The sequence below is a fragment of the Ascidia mentula genome, chromosome 2, assembly GCF_947561715.1.
Source record: "Ascidia mentula chromosome 2, kaAscMent1.1, whole genome shotgun sequence".
NCBI lineage: Eukaryota > Metazoa > Chordata > Ascidiacea > Phlebobranchia > Ascidiidae > Ascidia > Ascidia mentula.
In genome coordinates, this window is record NC_138567.1 from 11,014,895 (window position 1) to 11,033,961 (window position 19,067).

At 38.6% G+C, this 19,067-nt stretch overlaps 4 protein-coding genes and 1 pseudogene across 5 annotated transcripts; 4 read left to right on the forward strand and 1 right to left on the reverse strand.

Moving 5' to 3' along the window:
- The first annotated feature begins 1,602 nt into the window (after positions 1–1,602).
- On the forward strand, positions 1,603–6,197 carry LOC145889628 (proto-oncogene tyrosine-protein kinase Yrk-like). The gene is made up of 10 exons (XM_082980615.1): positions 1,603–1,845; positions 2,148–2,254; positions 2,942–3,094; positions 3,165–3,314; positions 3,528–3,667; positions 4,177–4,299; positions 4,391–4,547; positions 4,823–4,966; positions 5,120–5,265; positions 5,427–6,197. The coding sequence occupies exons 1-10, from the start codon at positions 1,760–1,762 to the stop codon at positions 5,553–5,555; spliced, it is 1,335 nt and encodes a 444-aa protein (XP_082836741.1). The 5' UTR covers positions 1,603–1,759; the 3' UTR covers positions 5,556–6,197.
- A 193-nt stretch (positions 6,198–6,390) lies between these two features.
- LOC145890093 (collagen alpha-1(XII) chain-like) lies at positions 6,391–8,132 on the reverse strand (annotated as a pseudogene). Its single transcript, XR_014399545.1, has 6 exons — positions 8,111–8,132; positions 7,699–7,893; positions 7,523–7,628; positions 7,103–7,260; positions 6,860–7,032; positions 6,391–6,791 (listed from the first exon to the last, which is right to left on the reverse strand). The product of XR_014399545.1 is annotated as a collagen alpha-1(XII) chain-like (transcript).
- A 1,610-nt stretch (positions 8,133–9,742) lies between these two features.
- Positions 9,743–11,789, forward strand: LOC145889819 (uncharacterized). Its single transcript, XM_082980856.1, has 4 exons — positions 9,743–9,969; positions 10,077–10,223; positions 10,368–10,502; positions 11,285–11,789. Exons 1-4 carry the CDS (start codon positions 9,924–9,926, stop codon positions 11,383–11,385), a joined length of 429 nt encoding a protein of 142 aa, XP_082836982.1. The 5' UTR covers positions 9,743–9,923; the 3' UTR covers positions 11,386–11,789.
- Positions 11,790–13,496: 1,707 nt separating this feature from the next.
- Positions 13,497–14,756, forward strand: LOC145890364 (uncharacterized). Its single transcript, XM_082981355.1, has 4 exons — positions 13,497–13,632; positions 13,830–13,961; positions 14,052–14,150; positions 14,508–14,756. Exons 1-4 carry the CDS (start codon positions 13,578–13,580, stop codon positions 14,600–14,602), a joined length of 381 nt encoding a protein of 126 aa, XP_082837481.1. The 5' UTR covers positions 13,497–13,577; the 3' UTR covers positions 14,603–14,756.
- Positions 14,757–16,708: 1,952 nt separating this feature from the next.
- Positions 16,709–17,731, forward strand: LOC145889873 (uncharacterized). The gene is made up of 4 exons (XM_082980920.1): positions 16,709–16,874; positions 16,948–17,082; positions 17,147–17,236; positions 17,332–17,731. Exons 1-4 carry the CDS (start codon positions 16,820–16,822, stop codon positions 17,433–17,435), a joined length of 384 nt encoding a protein of 127 aa, XP_082837046.1. The 5' UTR covers positions 16,709–16,819; the 3' UTR covers positions 17,436–17,731.
- The last annotated feature ends 1,336 nt before the right edge of the window (positions 17,732–19,067 follow it).

Consider the following 19,067-nt stretch of genomic DNA (forward strand, 5'->3'; position numbering starts at 1 on the left):
CACAACAATAGTTCACGCCTCGTTTACTGATGTGCGTTGGCAAACAAGCAAGGCTGCGACACTGGCAAAATATTTTGAATCCTACCAAACACCATAACCGAGGTGTTGTGCCTCGTTCTTTGCACAACGCTAATGCTTGTTTGATCTGATAAACAACAAATTGTTTGAAAAATTCATGCGATGATAATGCATCGTTTTGGCTCAATTGTAATGCTTAAAATTTGGCACTTTGTTTTTGAAGATGGTTCATTCAGACAAAATGTTATAAGAAATGTTTGGATAATGCCGATTGGCAAGAGATTGTCGGGATATGTTTGTACAGTGACGTTGCGCTGCGCTGCGCTGCGCTGCGGAGGCGGTTTTGCTCGTTCGTGCACAAGTCGCATGTAAACCAGTTACTGTTTTTCCAAAGCGTCGGCAAATTGCACTCTCGTTTCTTTGTTTGTCTGTTATATTTGTCTCCTTATATACATTTGGAAGCACACAGAAATGAGGAAGGTTTATACAGTCAAATGATTTTGTACTTTGGCCCCTTGTGCGCGCGTTCGGTTGGAGTTACTATAGATGGATCCATACCTTAAGGTTTTGTTTATTTTATAAACACCGTCGAGGTAAAGAGATTTTGGGATATTATTCGACTCGGAAATATATGTGGATTTGAATTGAAAAGTGTTAGGCGGTAGAGCTAGACTTACCCAGTACGTTAATAACATTGGTGAAAAGGTAATAAGGGGTAAGTACTTACACTGCGCTGGCATTCGCAGTGACAGCTATTTTGGGATAGTCCTATTAAATTATATTGCTTTTCAATTGTTTAAATGGAAAGTAAAAGACGGTGACGTATATAATTGGTCGTTAACAGTATTTGTATGCAATAAGAAGCAAGTGACAAATCAAGGAATCATAGACGCGGGTGTTATACGAAACCGTGACCAGTAATACGCCCGCGGTTTCTGGTACTAATCACTGAAAGCGTGCTTGCAACGCTTGAGGAAAATGTCACAAGTTGCCGATTGACATACGCGGAGGAGCGTGATGTGTGGAAAACAAGGGAAAGCAAATTTGGCGTAGGATGAGATACAGCTGCTGCTGATCTTAGGTTAAGTTTTTTGGAAGCACCGCAGGTGGCGGTTATACGTGACGTGCGACCGAAACGCCACAATCTGTTTGCTCGCTTTGACAGCTTTCGCTTTGAAGGTCTCATATTGATGACTTTGGGGGCTCTATCAAATCGTTTGAGCAAAGCAGGAAAGGCTTTGTAACGTTGGCTTGGGAAACTTGGTCGTGGTGCACCTACCATGGTAGTATCAAATAACAGCAGAAGGCGTTGCAAAACAGTTCATATGCAGATTGGACTTTTAGATATATTACAAACTTGACACGTTTGCTTGCAGAAAAGGGAATGGAAAGGTAGATGAGGAAAGATATTCTAGTAAATAAAGCACTGTCAAACATCTCTATATGTTTGATATGACAGCTAATCTGTCAGTGGATTTATTGTTTGTTGATATTTTTGCAAAGAATGTACCCGGTTTCGGTTCAATACCGTGAATTGACCAAACAAAAACGGTGTCATGACTTTCCATTTCTCGTAGGCGCCTGACCAACCTTATATAGAGTTGAACGTCATCTACTGACTTGCTTGCCTACCATGAGTCATTCATTATATACACGAGCCTGAAACCAAGTGATTGAAATCATTGTCTAGCAGTGGATAAGCTTGAGATAGTAATTGTCCTGAAAGTTGAAGTAAATACGAATGTTCTGCGCCGAAATGAATGACGACGATTACGAGCGTTTGGGTAAACCACCCAACCCCCAGCCCAACGACCTGAGACAGTATCCGTAAGTTTTGATTGCATCGACGCTAAAAGTTAACAATGTTTCTTAATAAATGTAAACAGACTTTACCGTAGTCTGTTAACCTAACCTAACTGATAAAATTAACCATTTCGCAGGTTTTGCTGTTGTAGAATATAACGTTGCATTTTATTGACCTTTAGATGACACAATTAATCATTAAGCTCCCGCTGTGTGTTTGGTTTGTCAATACACAATCATCACAAATTTCAGTAAGAGTATATGGACCTTCCAGGTTAATTGAAAAAAGCTTTACCGACCAGAAACGGATTTAGTTTCATTTTCAGGTGGTATTATGGCAGCATCTCGCGTTTGGACGCAGAAAACACCCTCCTGCGCGAAGGAAAACAGGAAGGGACTTTCCTGGTTCGTGAGGCTGGCAAACATGGGACGGGTGAGCCAAAATTCGGGGTTTTATCATCTTTTCCCGATTAAACTGTCACCTTTCTGCGAACGTGCCTTACCATGCGGGTCTTGCGTAAACTCCTGCGCAATGCGTGACAACTGTTTCCGGGTTTCTGCTTGAGAATACCGGGTGGTTGCGGTGCTACTTCCAAAATGTTTCACAACTTCTCAGTAGTTCATGACGTGAGCATGTATTGGCAATGGTTGGCATGTATGTTTTAATGTAATGTTAAACTTTCCTGTTGTGTTTCTCAGAGTTGTAAACCAGAAGAACATTGTTGGACACAAAAACGAATTTTTGTTTAAGGCGGTTCCGCAAGTGAATTTATGACGTAAACTGTGGCACAGTGTAAATTCAACTGTTTTAAGCCATTGTTTTTTTTATACAAAGGCGCGTATACACTGCGGTATTGCCGTTATTAGCTAAGCACGCTTTAGTAATACATCGAACACAATTGTACATCTGCCAATCGTGTCGGCAAAACGCCAAGACTGTATTTCTGCAAATATCACAGTCGCGACAAAATATGTAGTACCCCCATGATATTACCGCTCGAAAATGTTTTAACAATGGTTTTCAATGCCATATTGGTCAAACCGCAATGTTGCCTGGTATTGATTTTATTTTGATTGCGTGGGTGATACCTAAATGACACGTTCTTCACATTTTCTACAGTTTTGGATCCCTACAGATTGTCTTTGCTTGACTGGAGAGACGGGGGTTGCAAGGTGGTACACTATAAGATTCAAATGAACATTTTCGGCAACTTTTACATTGACCCAGAAAAGACCTTTCCCACCCTTCAACTCCTCATTAAACATTATCGAGGTAAACATATCTACAAAACAAGATACCATATGCAACACTGCATATTTGATGGTGTACGGTTTTGCTTCAGAAACTGTTACAGAGATGAGAACACGACTCACTTCTCCGTGCTCCAGGGGAAGTAGGAATAATACATCTGGATTGGAGATGTCCCGAGATAAGATCACGTTTGTAAATAAGATGTCGTCACACCAAAATAAGCTCAACGAAGTGTGGAAAGGTAGGGACGATCGGTTTTGCCACTTAAAACTCGCTTACATAAACCCGACAAATCCCACTGTGATTCAAAGCATGTTGTAAACATATCAACAACGATTAGCAGTAAAGTGTTTTTATTGTATGTGACAGCAAAGTCGCTCAAAGTTTGAGATACGAACACCGTCGTAAAGTGTACTTAATCATTTTAGATCGCAAACGTACATCTTTTTTGCAGGAACCCTCGACGAAACTTTATCTGAGGTCGCAATCAAGAAGCAGAAAAATGGAGGGCAGGAGGCGGGGGAGAGACTTCTCGAAGAGGCGTCAAAGCTAAAGCTCTTGAGACACGACAGCATCACTAGAATAGTGGGAGTTGTGAGTATTTGAGCGTAGGATTTACCACTGCTTGCTGGCATTGACGTAACTTTACCACTGTTTGCGAACAGTGACGAAAATACACGGTTACCTAACGCGTGACCAGATTGGAAAAGTTTCTTGTGACATTAAGTTGTAAAGTTGGCGACAGTAAAACACTCTTTCTGCCTAAACATGGTCACTGAGGTCTGTGCCAACTTCGACAAAATGAAGTGCAACAGTTCCACAAATACACACGGAACCATTTTTGTCAGGATGTTTTCGTGTGCCACGTGAGTTTCTTCCTGGTGCAATTGGAACAGCACAGCACTAGTTGAGGAAGTTAAAGATAACATGTTTGAATTGTTCCCCTGCGTTCCTTTGTTGTGATAACCGAACAACATACTACACACTATGGCGGCAGATCATTGTACCTTTATTATTCTAGTAATCCGGATTAAAATCTTTGCTGCTGTTCCTTAAAACTGCTTATTAACCAACCTTAAACGATTTTGTGTGCATGGGTTCAGGTAACAGAATACCCAACATGCATTGTTACGGAGTTTGAGCAGAACCAGGACGTCCTTGGGTTTTTGCTTAAGATGGATTGCTACGAAACCGCATCTGCAACCCTTCTGAAAATGGCGCAAGAGGTAACATTGTATGTGCTTTGATCGAAAACGCAACGTAACTTGCAAGGATATCGGGCGAATATGAGTATGGCTAAGTGCTTACATGTTGCAGGTTGCGGCAGGCTTGTACCACATGTCGAGAATGAAGTTCGTCCACAGAAATGTGCGCGCTGAGAACGTGCTGATTGACAAAAACCTGCACTGCAAGTTGTCCGGCTTCAGCCTTGCCAGGACTCTCAACGACAATGGCTTTTACTTTACAGCAGAAGGTAACGGTATTGGCTGTTTACACTAGGACGGAAATTTACAATGCGCCACCGCCTATCTGCGTGTTCTGTATCGCAAACATTAGTCTTCGTCACGTTATAACGACCCGAAGACCGATGGGTAAAAATCAGTCCTGTATTCTTTGATACGCTTTGGTACGCTTTGGTACGCTTTGGTTCGCTTTGGTTCGCTTTGGTACGCAACAAAGCAATATTGTTTCGACTTTACCCTGTATAATATAAAATTTATAGAACTTGTAATGTAGTTTTTATTGCAGATGATCCGCCATACGAGACAAAGATATATCGGTGGATGGCGATAGAAGGTGCAACAGACGGTCGGTTTTCCACAGCCTCTGACATCTGGTCCTACGCAATATTCCTTCACGAGTTGTTTACCAAAGGCGAAATGCCTTACGCGGGTAAATTTTATGAAAACATCATAAACTCGTGAAAAAAATATCTAAATTCTTTTGGAAACAAGCAATATAGTTCCAAAGCACAAAAATGCACCACAGGCGTATGTTTATAAAATCTATTGTTTTTTAAATCATCTTTGTGTGTTTTTTTTTTAGATGTGCTGGCACCGCACGTAATCAACGTGGTTAAGAATGGAATGCGTCCAAAGAAAGAGGCTACCGTTCCAAGTACAGTATACGCACTTATGGAAGAGTGTTGGTCGAAAAGACCTGAAAAAAGAGTCGACTTCTCCTATGTTATGGTACTGCATAATCCTAAATATCGTTGTTGAGAAAGCCTTAGAAAACGTGCATACTATGTATCGTGTAAATTCAAATTGTACCGTGTTTAAGTTCGCATTTACTTAAACTGAGTTTGTTGCAAAAGTTTCTATCAACATAAATCGATATTTTTCATGTTTAGAACTACTTGGAAAGTTTGATAACACACTCGAGTAGAACGGCGCCATCGAAGCAGTCAATGACAACCTTTGCCTACCCTGAGAGGTATGTGAGGTCGAGCAGTCCGTGCGGAAGAAGAGGCAAGCACTAGTGACACAGAAAAATCACCTTCAGTGTTCCAAAAGCTGTCGATTATTACATGGAAAACGAGAACCATGGGAACATGGAAAAATGATGCTTGTCTTGGAAAGGAGATTTGGTGTAAAATCGACTGACTTTGGTGAAGTTGCGAAAGTGCCAAATTGCGGCGATAAACCGCTTAAAAAGCGGGAGAGTTTTTTTCAATATATTTCGACTTTACTGCATTACTTTGCCGCAAAGCTTCAACTCTGTGAAAATATCGTTTGATGCAATGCGTTGAGTAAAAAGCGAGTAGTGACTTCTTTTTAATTTACTTCCAAACAATGAAATTCTTCTGCAGCTTACGCAATTCACAACATACAGTGGCCAACTGTCTGCAGCTTATACAATTCAAGTTCTTGTTACACAGACCGCTTGAGATAAAGAAAGCTTACAAGAATAGTGTTTGTGCGGGAATACCTTTAAGTGTTAACTATGTATTACTAGTTTCTTGCTGACGGTTTGTTTAACAACTTAAACCCGATTCACTTTATTATTTGTGCCGATGTTATACTTTACAACACAAAACATAACATTTGTCCATTTTCGAACAACCACACTGTTTCAGTTTATTATTATTTGCTAAAAGTCAAATCATTCACACATGTCGCAAGTCCTCAATAAAATTTACTACTCGAATACAAAATAAAACGCGTTGTTTTTGTCGTGATAATGACGATGCCGAATTGAAGGCGAAATTTATATATCAGAAACAACATAACGACAAAGACTTCGGTTTTCTCTTAACTTGTATAACTTGTTAAAAATCAGATACGAAGTTTTTGTTGCCCATAAGACTGTTTGGAAATTCCTATATATAATGAGTTCTATCTGATTGAATACAAACGTGTTGAAATATCACAATTCAAATATTCACAAGAACTGGACTGTTCTTTTAGTTATTGTACATCTAAATTAGTTTTACTTGTCCTCGTACTAAACATACGCCATGTAGGTTTCCAGATCTCTGTCGGGCAAGAGACATGCAAAACACTTCTCTGGCGCCCTCTTGCGTTCAGGAATTGTGTTACATGAAATCACAAACGTGAGAACAACTGTCGTTCCACATCTCGTTCGCCAAGGATTCTGATTTTTCACTCAGCTCTTCTCCATTGACGATAAAATATTTTCCCGTGTTTCCAACCAAATCACGAAGCTGGTGTTCATCCACGTTTCTCCCGTCAAAGTTGACAAAGATGACGAATACCTGTAGTGCTTATTGTTATAACTCGCACAAACATTTAGGAAGACGATAAAGAGAAAAGTTACACTCACATAAATATTACTTTCATGAAGACTCCTTGCTGCTTGCTGGACAGAATCGTCGGAATTTGCCTCGATTATCAACAAAACAACATCAATGTGACCGTGAGATATCCTGTGTTCGGGAAACATCAGGTTATTCTGCAAAAATTGCAGAGCGCTTCCGGTGTTAACCAGGCCATCCTCTTCAGAAACATATAGTTTGCGTTAAAACAGACGTAAGTACAAAAAATAAGTAAACGAAAGGTTACCAACCAGTTCTTCTGAAGGGAACACCATCCTTTACAGCCTGCCTAATCGTGGAACTATTCTGCAAAGCGGGATGATCGAACATCATGCTCGTTTCCGAGTCGATTTCGCCGCTTTAGAAGAGCACTGCCCATCTTACACTGTTAGGGCCTGTCTCCACTTTTCTGAACAAATTTATTCAAATTATTTACAGCAAAAGTTTATGCGCCACATTCGTTTTTTTTTGAAAGGCGAACCCTTATCTTTTATAACCACTTTGAAACTTAAATACGTTAAGTTCAGCATGCTTAATATACAATTTAGCCTGATAGAAACAGGAGTAATTCGGTATACACTTAACCTAAACTTACACTTGTTAAATTTAGTCAACTGAAGTGTAATACATTGAACAATCTTTGTTTTATAAAGCAGGTTAGCGAGACTTACTTCATCATGTGTTTAATGATCGTTCCTTCGCGCTTCTTTGCAGTTTCAGCAGTTTGCCTGTGGGCCAAAATCATGACATCAGCTTGCAAGTATGGGGGACATTGTTCTGTGATATACAGTCCAGACATTATAGCAAGACATTTGTTTAATTAGTATACGTCATATTGCTATCTTACGAGCACAGCAGGGCTTCTTGTGACTCCATTGTCCGTTATGCTGGCACTCAGAAATTGCATTATGAGGGGGAATCGGCACGTAACCTTCTGAACACGACATCTCGCAGATTGATGCAATTTCATTACCGTTGGTGCAGTTTACATTCCCGTGATTAACGCTTTCTGTGTTCCACTGGGCGCAGCCGTTCGCATTTACTTGAACCAAATATTAACAATTTTATTTTATTTCGTTTGCAAAAAGAGTAGTCTATTTTTATTGTATTTCAGCTGCAACTACTTGAACAACTTGAAATGTCACAGTCGGGTCATCTCTTGATCCTCGATTAGCGAGTAAGTGGTTATTTATCTCTGGTATGAACCTAATAGTATAACGTTAGGTGCACAGCGCTAAACTTTCTGTAGCAAAATTTACTTTGCCCAAGTGCATCCTGCATGTAGCAATAATAGAGTTGCAACCAATCGAGTACCTACCTCGGAAAATTACAGCAAAGATTAAGCATATTGTCACATCGTTTGTAAAATGTTTCATGACTACAGATTGTGTTACTGTAACTTTTTTCTTTATAAACAGAAACCTTTTGATGTTTCCTGAATACAAACAGATAATAATTATCAAAGGTAAAAGACAACAACCACATATATATTTATAAATAAACAATAAAAGACAGATATCGATTCCAGTTTTAAGAGATATTCAAGAAACAAACATAAAACCGCTTTTCTCGTGATGAACTGTCTGCAACGGTAACTGAACGGCCGCTAGCATTTGGCTGCAAGGTCCACTGACAAATAGCTGCAGGGCTTACAGTAAATCCGCATGTAAGCCAACTTTGACATCGTGGCAATGTAATAAATTTAAAACAAAACGGCACTCTGACCCTTTCTATGTGCTGGTGACATTTTACATGAACGGAAAAGTATTCAGGACAGCCCGTTGCTGCATATTGAAAACTAAACCGTAGCAATATTAGACTCATTTTATACTATTTCGGCTACCTTATTTTATGTACCAATCGAAAGCAGTAAAAACGGTCAACGGTTTGCGTTAACCAATACCGTTACTTGCAAAACCTCAGTACGAACCTTTTGTGCAATGATGGTTTCGATTACAATTGTTAATACTACAACGACATCTGCACAAACATGACATTCGACCCTCTGTACAATTAGATGCTGTTCAAAGAAGTCTTAATATGCCACCGCTCCTTGGGAAAACTTTACCGTTTCTTGGCAACAGCTGCAAATCTGCACAGAAGTTGTGCCATGGCACATAGCAACGGATATACAAGTTCAGTAACACCCAACTCCAGCAAAACTTGGGACAAACTATCCCTTACCGGTTCGAGAAATTAGCACATAAATGTTGCCCTACAAGAATGCACTGATTAGTTTCTGCAGCGCCGATGACGATTGCTCCCAGGAAAACGCGCCCATGTTAATTTTCAAATTTTAGGCGTGCATTCGGGCGCTTTTGTTCGTAGAGAGTTGGGCTAAGAATGTCTCATGGTCGAATTTATAGTTCTGCATGACTGTTTGTGTTGTACAATTTTTATGCAGAGCGTTTTTGCCAGTGGCAGTCAGTTATGTTAAGCGTCGCAATCATCAGCATCATGTCGCACGAAAGTGATTAGTTTAGCACTGCGTATAGGGGCACAATATATATAAGAAACATGTAAACTCACCATGTGAAAATGGGTAAATTCCACCTCGACACTAAAATGGAGCAAAATCGCGCTTATGTCATGTGGGTAAAACGCGGAAATCTGCAGTAGACATGGTTCGTTGCCTAGGCACATGACCAACTTGCATATTGCGACATGCGCTCCTACAACGTAATGGAAGTCCCAAAACCCGAAGTCACGCGGCATCGATTTCATCACAATTACTTGCATTTCCGATGCACGAACGGTGACGTAATATGAGATGCGACGTCACTGTGTAAGAAGTTTGGAAACTCATGGTAGCGGTTGCCAAGTTATTGCTCAGACAGACGAGCAGATCTGGATACATTTGTGTAAATTACCATGGTAGGATTGGAAATTTAGGGTGGCAACGTTTTGTCGATCTGGTTAGTCCTAAGAATAGGTCTTTTCTTTAGGACTGACCAGGTCGACAAAACCTTTTTTAGTTATGACAAAATGACCTTTATCGTTTTAAACTGCAGTAGGCTTCCATTCCAAAACTTACTTTAGGAAATTAGTAAATGGTCAAGAAATTTTTTCAAGATGGAATATATCCTGTTTCTTATGCTTGCAACATTATTCGTACCAGGTAAGTCTCAGGAAACTTAATTAAATGCTCGTTAATTAAATATATGTGGCAAGATCTCTAAGGCTCAACTCAATTGCGAACTAAAAGAAAACGATTTATTTGTTTAGGTGAAGCGATCACTTGTTACACTTGTACGTATTACAAACCGTTTGGACTCACGCACAACTGCAAGGGTCCATATATCGATGAGCTCCTACTTCAAACATGCGAATCAAGCCAAACAAATTGCGTTACAATCACAGAGGTGAACCAAGGTATGGTGCTTTAAAATAATGCTGAGCAGTAGAGTACTGAGACTCCTTTTTTCTTTTCCCGTTTCTGGCGTCAAGTCGCACCAGCAGTCAACTGCACAGCACCGGATATTGCAAGGACACAAACAAGTTTATTTTTTTTCACAGCGCAGCCAAACACTCCGCTGAGAGTGACAAGAAGATGTGGCGCAAAAACAGATAACTCCATTGCATTTGGTTCATGTACTACAATATTCCAAGACAACTTAAGCATAAAGTCGTGCCCGAGGTCGTGCAATAAAGGTTTGAAAACCGTTTAATTTACATAGGAACGCACATATGTGATTGTACTCGGTCAAACTAATTCTATTAATATTACCTATATACTTTTTGGTATATCAATATTGTTGATCCCAATAATTTAAAAAATAATGTTACGATGCTTCGGCAACCAAACGGGAGTATATACTGTTAATATACTGCTCGTATAGTAGTATTGAAGATAAGTGCCGACAGAAATTGTCTGTTTGAAAACACATGATTGGGCAGACACGGAAGTAGGGGCACTAGACCACATTTCAAGAGGGTACAAAGCATTTGACACAATGAAGAGATTTTTGGCCAGACGTGCGACATTTGGATCACATGGCATTTAAATAACGTATCACGCTTTGTCCAAACATAGCACACAAGCCCACTTGCTTCACGAGAAGTATTCAATCAACTGAACTATAGTTTTGGAAATTTATCAGTCACACCAGTGTCGATAAACGTATTTTTCAAGTATTTCTTTGGGGCGAGGTAATCGAAATCACGTAATCGAAAGTCACAACCGATAAACTATTGAGCTCAATGAATGTTGACAAAAGTTAAAATACAAGTTCCACCTTCAAAGTATCAATCAGTTGAAATATGTACTCAAAGATCAAATGATGACGTAGGAATTGTACTTAAAAGTTACACTACGTCAACACAAACAGTGGGGAAAACCGCCTTTTTTACAGTGGTTATATACGTTCGTCTAAATACGCCACCTGTGTGTTAACATAAATGAAAATCAATCTAACAGGTTTTTTTTGTCACAGATGCTTGCAACAGCGAACAAGATTCTGGGGCGTCAAGACCTAGATCAGTAATGACGCTTGTGGTGGCCTTGCTAGCTTGCAAGTTTTTGTTTTGCTTGTGAAACTTTATAAATCACTTGAAGCCTTAAATTGTGTCGTCGCATTGGTGTTGGTGTACGGAGCATCTGCGCGTGTGTAACATTTATGTTCTAGCGGTGTTACAGAGCAACATATTATTTTTCTCTTTTTCAGTACAAAATATACATGATTATAATATGTTTCCATAAGTAGCGCCAAATTCCATCTTCCCTTTCATGGCTTTGAAATAATGTGCAAGCCCCACGGTATAAATTCATTAATTAAACAAACTGTTTGCATAAACGTTCCGCGATTATTCAACTGACTTTGTGCCATGGCCTACCTACATCATTATCTACCCATGTGTCCTGTTATTTTCGGACACTACATATACCGGAACCAATTTATCTAAATATTCAGTTTCGTGCTATTTGTACAAATATCATTAGCGTTGAGCAGCCTGCTGCACTTGCTGCGCAGTTGTTGCGTTGTGGTTTGCAGTGAATCTAAAAAAATAAATCTAAAAAAATGCAACATCAAACCAACAAAAAGTTAACTTATGTAAACACTCGATTAGAAGTGTAACCAATTACTCCGGCAGTATTTTTTCCCTAGAAGTTGAAAAAATTAGAAGCTCAAGGAAAACGAGCTTTAAGTTAAACCACGTGGTTTTACTTATTACCCCACAAGGAAACGGAAAAAGTAAGTGCGCAGAAATCAAGACATTGCGCTGGATTTCGACTAAGAATTGACTTCTTTCAGTTTACTTATTTGCTGCACAGTACAAGTTTCAAATAAATATTTAGCACAGTAGATTTACTAAAAGCATGAACAACGTAAATTTGGACAACCATACTATTTTCAAACTAAAACAAAATTTAAACATATAGGACTACTCTTCTGGCTTATATTAATGTACATTAATTGTCCGACGTTTTGTCTGCCATTGAAACAATAGAATCAGTTCCTTTGTTTTTTTAATTAGATTGGAATTTAAATATAGAAAATTAAATATGCTAAGGTTTTTTTTTTAAATGCCAAGATTCGCACTTAGTATGTGATACAGTTGGCTAATATAAAAGGCATCTGGACAAAGTAGATTTAATTGCAAACAAGGTAAGTTGTCAATAATCTTGATCACCGTCAAACAAAACAAAGCATTAAAACGAATTCGCAAACTATTAACATGATTCTGTGTCACACGATTTATAATTTGTGGGCATTCTCAATTTCGGATCACATATTATTTCATCATAATTTACGGTTAAACGTGATCAAATAATTTCACAAGTTTCACGAAAACCTTTGTTTTTTTATATTTAAGGAAGAGATAAAGTCCTTTGTTCCATTAAACTGTTTCGTTATTAACGAGAGGACTGTTCGCCGAAGAAATCACTTGATGTTTTGTTTTATTTTGACAAAATACATTTTAAACAATGAATATTGGAAGCATGATCAAACTTGGAATTCACGCTATCTGCGTGTCATTGATTAATCGTTTCCACGCACGTTTTTCGTTCATGCTGACGTCATGTTCCCCGCACGTGATTTCAAATTATTCTTTCGGGCGCATTGGTCCAGGGAGAAACCAGGAAATGATGAAATCGGCAAAAAGTTTCGAAATATGTGCGCAAACTGTTTTCACAGTTGCTTGAAGTCATTTTCAAGTTCTGCAAACACCAGAAAGCAACAGAAAAGCATGATTGAAAACAGTTATATATGTCAAGGGTATAAAGACTTAAGCTAAGTGCAGTCACTGTGTGTTTTCAAGTTTCACTAGATAGTATTAGATATTTTTTGACTTGAATCATTAATTTGAACAATAATCGATATTTTTTCTTCCAAATTACCTTTGATTTGGGTATTTAATCAATTATAATATCTGATTGTGACATAACAAGAAGCCCAGCTGTGGTTCAAAGTATTGCCAAACACTTACCATTAATAATCCTTTGTAGACGTTTCGAAAACGGCTGCGTTTATCATGAGTACATTTTAGAAATGAGTTACAACACATAAGCACTGAGGTGGGCATGCAGGCTGCTAAGGAAGATTAACAGCATAATAGCTTTGGCTTCCATATTTAGTATAGTTAACTCTTTTTGCATCCACTTACCATTAAATATCACAAATATTGATAATTATGAAATTGTTCAGAGACAACAATCGGCGAAACATACGAAATCGACGTGCTTTATTTCCATAAATGCCTAAGTTTTCGTATTAATGTGTAGATATGTATTTGGTATTGATCGCCTTCGTCGCAACTTACAGCCTTCTGTTCATGAACGGTAAGTTTTAAAACAAAACCAATATTGTGTGACAATAAGATGAAGCAAAAAACCTACATATAATGATAAAATAATATGAATTATGTGCGCTGCATACAGATGGCCACTGTTTCGACCCATAAGGTCTCATTAGTGCAGCTTGGTGCAACTACAGGAAATCTTGCTGAAAAACCTACAGTTGTCTTATTTCTTCCTAGTGGGTGCAATCAAGTGCTATGAGTGCGTATCTCCTACAAGACCGGACTGTAAAGGACCGAATATTCCCAACTCCTTGTCAAAAACATGCGATTCGACGACCACAACGTGCATGACAAGCACCACCAATGGAAGTAAAACGTTTGGTTGACTTGTGTTTGGTGGACTTGTGTTTGGTGGACTTTTGATTTGACTGCTTTAATTTGTGTTTGTACTTTGCACAGAAACAAAAAGAGGTTGTGGGCCGCCCGATTTTTTTCCGGGAAAGTGCGAGACGAGGCTTGTTAGAGGTGTCGACTCTCTAGTTTGCATCTGTGGCAAAGGTTGGGCCACTTTTGTGTCACTTATAACGTAGTACAAAAAGGCTTTTCGCGACATTGTCATGATGACCGAAATGTCGTAATAAAAGTATTATCAGAAGAGCCTTTTCGTTTTATGAATATTCCTGGCTGAGACAGTAACGCACCTTCAAACGTGTAAATTGAATTAACATGGACAAGTTCTATCAAAATGTATCTTTTACCTACTACATAAAAAAGACGTCATGACCGTTTAGTTTTGCTAAGTCCGGTGTATAACCGAAAACCGATACATCAAATAAGAGAACGAAACTTTTGCTTTACGGCAAACCACTGTGTCCAATTCCATACGACAAATCCTTAAATATCTTTCCGCTTCAGACAATTGCAACGGAGCGGAGAGATCAACGAAGCTTTCCAAGGTTTTTGTGCTGATGGTTGGAGCTGCTATTCTAGTTTCACTTGGTCGCATATGAATACTGTAATGTGAATTAATCTAAATGTTCAATTTAAGAAATATTTCATTATCAGTTACGTTGATTCTTATTTTGTTCTTTTCCATCGCCCTTTAACAAACGCCCGTTGGTCTCACGTTGCAAACAAGCTTGCTATAAATTACAGTAATGCGTGTCTCCGTTTAATTTGTCGTTTCCATAAGTTTCAACTAGAAACAATAGAAACCAAAGCCCTTCTTCAAAACCCAAAGAAGAACAAAAACGAACATAAGTATGAAATCAGTGTTTACAAAGTTTCCCTGCTCCCAGTGATTGACATACAAAAACGCTTCTCAAGCTATAGCTGATAAACAAGGCAAGCATCGTGTCGCATTTACGTGCGTGGCTTGTGACTGTTGGGGTTGTAATAGTTTCCCAACACCAATTGCATTCGTTTTTTAGGGATTGGATTCAAAGCAGGGTTATAAGCACACGTATTGCAGCGTACAGATAGGATTCCCAGTCGCTGCTTTGCTGAAGCTAAAGTCTGTTTGCGTGTTCTTGCTGATATAGACTACTGAATTAAAAGCTCCGTGAACAGACTTCTTTATTAATGGAAACACACGATTGCAATTACCAGGTGGCTTAAGTTTAACTTGTTTCAAGCGCGTTTAACACGTGACTGAATTGCAGCGAATTTAACTATCAAAAGAACGTGCGAACGTTTACAGCGCGATGGCAAGAATAACGACAGGGCCGAGAGAATACGAGCGACTGAGAGTAGGCAAGACTAGCCTAGACTGGCTGTCGAAGGATTACAAAATGGGCGTATTATAACAAAGTGTCAGAAAAAATGTGTTGTCCAGCAGGATGCCAGAAAGCCTGTGGGAGCTCCTGAAGGAAAGCTTAACACCGTCTGCAGTCTTCGGTCCGTATGTGTTCCAAATGTGTAAAGAATTAAGTAGGGAAACATGCGTGTTGCTACAGTATACACAATTGTCACCAGGTATCCTAAAGGATTCAGGTCAGCAACTTGGAACTCGACCACAATGGCCCTTAAGCGCATTCTTGTTTTAGGTCTACTAGCGTTCAACAGTCAAAAAATTTAAGTACACAAGTAAACCACAGTAAAATAACACTTGCTTGTCTGTTTATGAGCCAAAATCGAAGGGCGATAGCTTTTAGTTTTGCAATTAATCGAACAAATACAAAGAAACACAACAATAGCCATGCAGCAAACCTTCGTAGACCCACTTGTAATAAATACCACAACGAAATAAGATACAAAGAAACGTTAAACTGTGAACAATATACGTCGTGTCATTTAGACAAATGCCTTTAGGTAACAATATAATAGAATAGAAACGAGGAAGTGAAAGTCAAACTGTGAAAAATACGCATGTTGTCATTTAGACAAATGCCTTTAGGTAACAATATAATGGAATAGAAACGAGGAAGTGAAAGTCAAACTGTGAAAAATACGCATGTTGTCATTTAGACAAATGCCTTTTAGGAGATCCAATGATCGATTAAACACAAGGAAATGATCGTCGATACTCAGAGGCAATATAAGGATTGTTTATACAACCACCGCCTGTGGCCATGCGATAGAAACAAATGAATATCGAAGTGCAATTCTGCAACGTTTTTTCGCCCAGTCAATTATAAATTTATTTTGTCTCATGGTTGCAAAAATATAGCTGCAATAAGTTTACAAATAAAGTTGGTTGCGCGTGCTGAGAAGGATAACGTAAGAAAGTAGGAAAGTTTTCTTCATGACCACTTTTTCTGCAAAACGTGTGGAAGAGCAGCTAATAAATAGATAAAACAAAAAGAATTATGGGAAGTATAGTGAGTGTGTGTTGCACGTGAACAGAGAAGACAATAAAAGCTAACGAACACTAATCTAAGCTATCAGAAAGATTGCAACTACAGTTGGGAAGTGTTGAAATAGACCGAAAGTTTCGAAGATTTGTGCATGCTTCGCTGTTACGCTAGATGGGGGCAGTATGCTGGTATTCGAGATTCGGGGAATTAAACAGAATTGGTTTTATGAAGCAGGATTTTGTTCATAGGACAATTGTATCAAAATTGTATGGTGATTATATCTGTCCGTAAAGTTCATAAAAAGTTGTTATTTCTAGGAAGTTATCATATGATCAACACTGAATAAGAAAAATAAAGGAGAAATTCAAGGAAACATAGCCAAAAGTGTTATACACAAGTGTTTTCCCTTCAATTAAAATATTTCCCAACAAGATGAATTACCAATGGATCACCATCGTCCCATTTTTGTTCTCTCTGGCCACAAACGGTACGTTTTTAACTACAAAGCAAACGTGTGTAACACAGTAAAGCAAAAATTACAGTTTTCATTTTCTTCTAAGGTGGTGCAATCAAGTGTTATCACTGCAAGCACGAAGAAATCGCGGATTGTAAAGGCCTCAAAATTCCCACAGTTCTCAAAATGGACTGTACCTCGGCAATATCAACGTGCGTGAAAGTCACCCTCAATGGCCAAGGTAAACTCCGTGTATGTTTGTCTGATAACTTAAAACAGGTTGGTAATCCGCTTCACGTTGGCAGTGGTGGGTAGAGCTTGTGGACCGACTAACTCTTCTGCGGCAGAGTGCTTAAAAGGGCCCAGCGGCGAGAAACAATGCTCTTGTAGCAAAGGTAAATTACTTGAAATAGTGTGGCGGCAAGTTTTTGCAAAACGTGTTCGTCATGTCTAAATTTTCGCGTTGACTTGTTTTTTGTTTTGATCAAAGATTACTGCAATGGCGAAATCAGTGCAGCGAAATCAGTGCAGCTATCCAAGGGTTTTGTGATGTTGGTTGGAGCTGCGACTCTTATCGCATTTGGTTTGATGTAAATACCAAGTGTGTCGACAACAAGAAAAGATATCATGAGAAATTATATATAATCGCATATGCGGAATCGTCTTTTAACTCCGTCGTGTGTATATAACTGTTAATAAAAGTTCGCCAATCTTCGATTCGCACGATCTAAAAAAGATTTTCCCAAAATTTTAGTAAATTTTTTTTATGATCGATTGAAAATGATTAAATAGCTGTTTATGATCAAAATGTCGTTCATGCTAACATGTTTATATATGATCAAATACCATCAGTTGACGACATACTTACATATATACCCTGCATTCAGTGATTGGCTTGATAACTTTGAAATAAAATCGTTTCATTGATCCTATTGTGGCGCATTACATAGTGCATGTTGTAGATGTCATTCGTAAAGTTGAATTCAATTTAAATACAGGATAACTTGGATTTGAATACAGTTCAATCCATATTTTTAAGTGTGGATTCAAGTAGTTAGTTCCGATCCACTAACACAGTATTCAAAGGTCCTTCAATAAATTCAAAGATTTTCTGGCAGAACTAATTTTTTCGGTCGACGTTTCAGTCGTTATCCATTAGGACAAATACTTAAACGCAAACACGAAGGATGAAGATATTGAGCACCGCACGGGCATACGACTGTGGAAGAACGTGTTCCCGTGGCCTCTTTCGCGCATGATCGCAAACTCGACCTGAACGAACTGGAGCAAAACTTCTAGACCGATCGGTAGTTCAGTGGCAGTGAAGCGCCTCGTTTTCCAAAAGGGATTTCATATATGGTTTTTAATATCGGTGTTTACAATCTGCAAAAAAGGTTGTCAAATGTCATCCTATAATTGGACAAGCTTTTAGACAGAAATAACTTTCTTACATCCAGTGAATCATCTTCAGTAACATCTGTATCACTGAGCCACAAAACACAGCAACATTTTTGTTTAAAAACGTATCCACGTCACAATAAAAACTTTTGATAAATTGCCAAACACACTTAAGTCAGAATGATCAGAAATGCTACATAAAATGATGATAAACTCATCATGATAAAAGTTAAGTTTTAAGAAAGCCATGAATATACTCTTGGGGGAGTAGGTAACGCTGTGTGTTTTTCAATACATATACTTCGAACTTCGAACAACGCTTTAACGTATAATACGTTTCTTTTATGGCTGACTAAATTAAAAGACATTTATGCGGAAGAGTTTAAACACGGGCTGCAGCGTTTTGGGCTTTCGCAAACTATTAATATGATTCTGTGTCACACGATTTATAATTTGTGGGTATTCTCAACTTCGGATCACATATTATTCCATCACAATTTACGGTTAAACGTGATCAAATAATTTCACAAGTTTCACGAAAACCTTTGTTTTTTTTATATTTAAGGAAGAGATAAAGTCCTTTGTTCCATTAAACTGTTTCGTTATTAACGAGAGGACTGTTCGCCGAAGAAATCACTTGAAGTTTTGTTTTATTTTGACAAAATACATTTTAAACAATGAATATTGGAAGCATGATCAAACTTGGAATTCACGCTATCTGCCTGTCATTGATTAATCGTTTCCACGCACGTTTTTCGTTCATGCTGACGTCATGTTCCCCGCACGTGATTTCAAATTATTCTTTCGGGCGCATTGGTCCAGGGAGAA

Coding starts and splice junctions, on each gene's coding strand:
- LOC145889628 (XM_082980615.1), top strand. CDS start 1,760: ATGTTCTGCGCCGAAATGAATGACGACGATTACGAGCGTTTGGGTAAA. Junction 4,548..4,822: donor CTTTTACTTTACAGCAGAAG/GTAACGGTATTG, acceptor TTTTTATTGCAG/ATGATCCGCCATACGAGACA. Junction 5,266..5,426: donor TCGACTTCTCCTATGTTATG/GTACTGCATAAT, acceptor TTTCATGTTTAG/AACTACTTGGAAAGTTTGAT.
- LOC145889819 (XM_082980856.1), top strand. CDS start 9,924: ATGGAATATATCCTGTTTCTTATGCTTGCAACATTATTCGTACCAG. Junction 9,970..10,076: donor TGCAACATTATTCGTACCAG/GTAAGTCTCAGG, acceptor TTATTTGTTTAG/GTGAAGCGATCACTTGTTAC. Junction 10,224..10,367: donor AATCACAGAGGTGAACCAAG/GTATGGTGCTTT, acceptor TTTTTTTCACAG/CGCAGCCAAACACTCCGCTG.
- LOC145890364 (XM_082981355.1), top strand. CDS start 13,578: ATGTATTTGGTATTGATCGCCTTCGTCGCAACTTACAGCCTTCTGTTC. Junction 13,633..13,829: donor CAGCCTTCTGTTCATGAACG/GTAAGTTTTAAA, acceptor ATTTCTTCCTAG/TGGGTGCAATCAAGTGCTAT. Junction 13,962..14,051: donor GACAAGCACCACCAATGGAA/GTAAAACGTTTG, acceptor TACTTTGCACAG/AAACAAAAAGAGGTTGTGGG.
- LOC145889873 (XM_082980920.1), top strand. CDS start 16,820: ATGAATTACCAATGGATCACCATCGTCCCATTTTTGTTCTCTCTGGCC. Junction 16,875..16,947: donor GTTCTCTCTGGCCACAAACG/GTACGTTTTTAA, acceptor TTTTCTTCTAAG/GTGGTGCAATCAAGTGTTAT. Junction 17,237..17,331: donor ACAATGCTCTTGTAGCAAAG/GTAAATTACTTG, acceptor TTTTGATCAAAG/ATTACTGCAATGGCGAAATC.